At 59.2% G+C, this 3,452-nt stretch overlaps 1 protein-coding gene across 1 annotated transcript in view; it reads right to left on the bottom strand.

Moving 5' to 3' along the window:
• Positions 1-2,432, bottom strand: part of NOL4L (nucleolar protein 4-like) — a 78,028-nt gene extending 75,596 nt beyond the window's left edge. Inside the window, exon 1 of the mRNA XM_010841714.1 lies at positions 2,282-2,432. Within this exon, the coding sequence (XP_010840016.1) occupies positions 2,282-2,353 (72 nt within the window). The 5' untranslated portion in view covers positions 2,354-2,432. The remainder of the gene's footprint in view (positions 1-2,281) is intronic.
• Positions 2,433-3,452: the final 1,020 nt, after the last annotated feature.

Genomic DNA, 3,452 nt, shown 5'->3' with positions numbered 1-3,452 from the left:
AGAGGACGACAAAAGCGTCCCCATCACCCTGCCCCCCCAAAAGGTAAAGGATGACAGATGGGGAAGTGGGGGAAGGGAGAGGAGGTGCACGGGGGAGGAAGGGGGTGCAGTGGTCCCCTTGGCCGCACACCCACAGCAGGAGGGCCTGGCCTGCTCCCTCTGCCTTGGCCCTGCTGCTGAAATTCCAGCTCTGAGCGCAGCCCATCTGGCTCGTTGCCAGTCATGTGCCAGCTCCAGGCTGGGCAGCGGGAAGTGGGGCACGCGGCGGGCATATGGACGAGAAGCCAGGAAGCGCAGAGCCAAGGGCTGGACGTCCACTTGGCCCAGAGACACAGAGCCTGGTGGGCGCAGCCAGCCTCGCCCTTTCTGCAGCACGGAGGTCACCGACCCCAGCCTTAATGAACACCCAGGAAGTGCCTGAGGGTAAGGTTTGGGGCTGGGTACCCATGGGACCAGAGAAATCACACAGTCCAGTCAGCCTAAGCCTATCTACTTTGACAAGCAAGTCAGTGGGCTTGCGAACTGGCCACAAGACATCTGCAGCAAGGCAGCGTGTCTAGTGGTCAGGGCACAGGCTCTGAGCCAGGTGCCTGACTCTGAACATCAGCTGGGTGACCTCAAGGCAGGCTTAATCATCTCTCTGAGCCTCGCTTTCCTCCTCTGTAATGGTAGCGCCTGCTTCATCCTTATACCCTTCATCCGCGTGATGGCTCTGAGAGCCGGCGCAGGGGACGTGCTGAGCACACAGCCTGGCATGAGCCAGCTCCCAGCATGGCAACTTCAATGCTGAGAAAGTGCACGGGGTATCATTAGCACCAAGGGGCCCACATGGGCCCCAGCTCAGGAGTCCTTCCCTCCATTTATGATCCTCCAGTGGAAATACCCTCAGAACTCCCTTCCCACAAGTCACTCCCCATCACACAAGTCCTGAGCTGCAGGGCGGGGCAGGTGGTACAGTCATCTCCTGCTTCCCTCAGCCTGACCCCTCCTCTCTCTGAGGGCTTTGGCATGTGGGTCCATCCTTAAGACACATTTAACAAAGGTCATCTTCTGAGATCAAGAACAAACCAGATGGTTGGATTTTTCTTTTTAATCAGGTCATATGGGGAAATTATAGACTTACACAGGCCACCTCTGCCATACTCCAAGGCTATTTAGAAAAGAACTTGGAGGGGTTGGCATCTACTTTGGGAAAGGAAGGCCCATCACAGACGGGTAGGCCTCTAGGAAGCCAAAGAGAAAGTCAGCACAGAGCGGGGAGTGAGACCCCGGCTGACCGCTGCCTCCGGGCTGTGTGGCCTTAGAGTGGTAGTTTAACTCCCTGGGCCGCAGTTGCCTTAACTGTGAAATGGGCCACGGCGCCTCCATCACAGGACTGCTGAGAGGCTTGAGTGAACATGAAGTGCTTGGCTTCCTGGTTTAGTGGTGGGTGCTGGACAAGCGGTTCAGAGCTGGGCATAAGCCATGGCAATGGGGGCCAATGCGGGGATGCGACCAGAACCCAGACAGGCTGTGGCCACCGTGCCCTCGACAGTCTTCCGTGTGACGTGTCCCATCCTAGGTGGCCACCTCTGCTCCCTTCTGCCTACCCAAAGCTTAGACTGCTGGCTGACCCGCCACCCGCTCCGTGAAGGCCGCTTCACGGACTGAACGTTGGTGTCTGGAGGGACCGCGGCTGAACGCCCAGGTGCCTGGGTTCTTGTTCCCCTGAAGCTAGTCTTGGAAACATTTCTGTTTCTCTCAGCCTCCCCAGCCCCAGTCAAGCTGTGCTGTCCTTGAGGGCGGGGCCCAGGTCCTCAGAAGTCCCCTGGGGAACTTCTGGCACTGACTTGCGTTGTAGGGGCTTGAATGCACTCACACACAGGGAGTATTCGGACAGGTCTGGCACACAGCGAAGGCCATGGAAGCGTTTGCTCTGGCGATTACTATTATCTGGCCTCCCCCTCCTCCAACCGCGGCCCCAAGCTGGGGGGTGGGGAATGGAGCAAAGCAGAAACCAGGAAGAGGAGAGCTTTCCTCCTGCCCTCCTCGTCCCTCTCCTTCCCTCTCTCTCACCCCCTTCAACCTGCTTCTCCTTTGTGCTCTGACCACAGAGCCCGCCCCCTCGCCCTGTGAGCCATCTCTGGCTGCCATGCCCTTGCCCCGTGCCCCCCTGGATCCCCAAAGGCCGTTTCATCACGCCTCAGCTCCCTGCCCCGCCCCCTGCCCAACATGTGCGGAGCCCATGGCCTCCTGCCAAGGCCTGGGGCTGCCAGCAGAGGCCAAGAGACAGAAATCTCACCGCTCGGTAGGTTTTCTTCTGCCCAGCGTGCTTGGGGGCTTTGCCGGGCTCCGCTGAGCTCTCCACATGCATCGAGTAGATGATGTCAAAGAAATCTTCCACCACAGCGACCCGCTTCAGAGAGATGCCCTCCGGCTCCGACAGGCCATCTGCCCCCTGCGACAGGGTGGACAAGCTGTGTTAGTGTCAGGGATGACGGCGGGGTGAGAGCTGGGCCCTGCGGCCGGGCAGCGGGGCGGGGGCAGGCACGCTGCTGCTCGCTGACCCCCGCCAGGCCTTCTGAGGGTAGGTCTGGGGGGACCCGGGGGCGACAGGAGCCTGCTCAGAGGGCCACAGGGAGGGGGCAACTAGAGTCAAGGGTGGCTGCTGCTACGAAATCTACCAGAAACAATGGGCAGAGAGAAACAACAAGGAAAAATACAAATTAAAAACCCAAGAGCCTCCATGTTCACAATTTCAGACAGATTGTGCCAGACTCAGGCGGGGAGCTTTCGAATTGCACGCTGTGCCAAGACCATCCTGGAAGTCTCTGGGGAGGTGGGGAGGGGGGTGCTAAATAGATGCGTCCCCATCAGGAGCTCGCCAATTAGCAGTAACCTTTCACTGTGGTCCCGGGCTGGGGGCCCAGGGGAATGGCTCACATCACCTGGGTGACTCCTGCCTCACCCTGGCCTTTCAGAAAAGCTTTTCACCGCTGCCCGCCTCCCTACTCCAGCAGCTGAGCGCCAGCAACAGCACCAGGGCTCTTTGTGTGTGGAGACACAGAAATAACACACACAAGGCCATGTGGAGGTGGCAGGCTGTGTGAGTGGGGTGGCCGTGGGGCCCCCCTGAGCCTCTTACTGGGCTGGCACGAGTGTTGTCAGCTGGCCCCAAAAAGGTGTGCCAGGATCTCAGGGGTACTGGGCTCTCTGCCACCCTCTCCGTAAGGGGAGACCTGGAGGGCTCTGGGGGGCGTCAAAGAGGAAGAGTAAGCAGAGGGGTGGGGAAAAAGGAGGCGGGCTTTTCTGTAAAAGTGCTTGGAACACAAATCTCCCAGAGGATTCTTCCCCAAAGGACCCCCCACTCAAGAATGTCAGCTCTTTGGAGGAGGGAGTGGAAGTGTGTGGGGCGGGGGTTCTTCTGTCGGCTCACAGCTGTCTCCCTATCACCTAGAACGATGCCTGACACA

The sequence above is a fragment of the Bison bison genome, unplaced genomic scaffold (assembly GCF_000754665.1).
Source record: "Bison bison bison isolate TAMUID 2011002044 unplaced genomic scaffold, Bison_UMD1.0 scf7180017864167, whole genome shotgun sequence".
NCBI lineage: Eukaryota > Metazoa > Chordata > Mammalia > Artiodactyla > Bovidae > Bison > Bison bison.
Note: the sequence above shows the minus strand (reverse complement) of the source record. Positions and strands in the feature narration are given on the sequence as shown.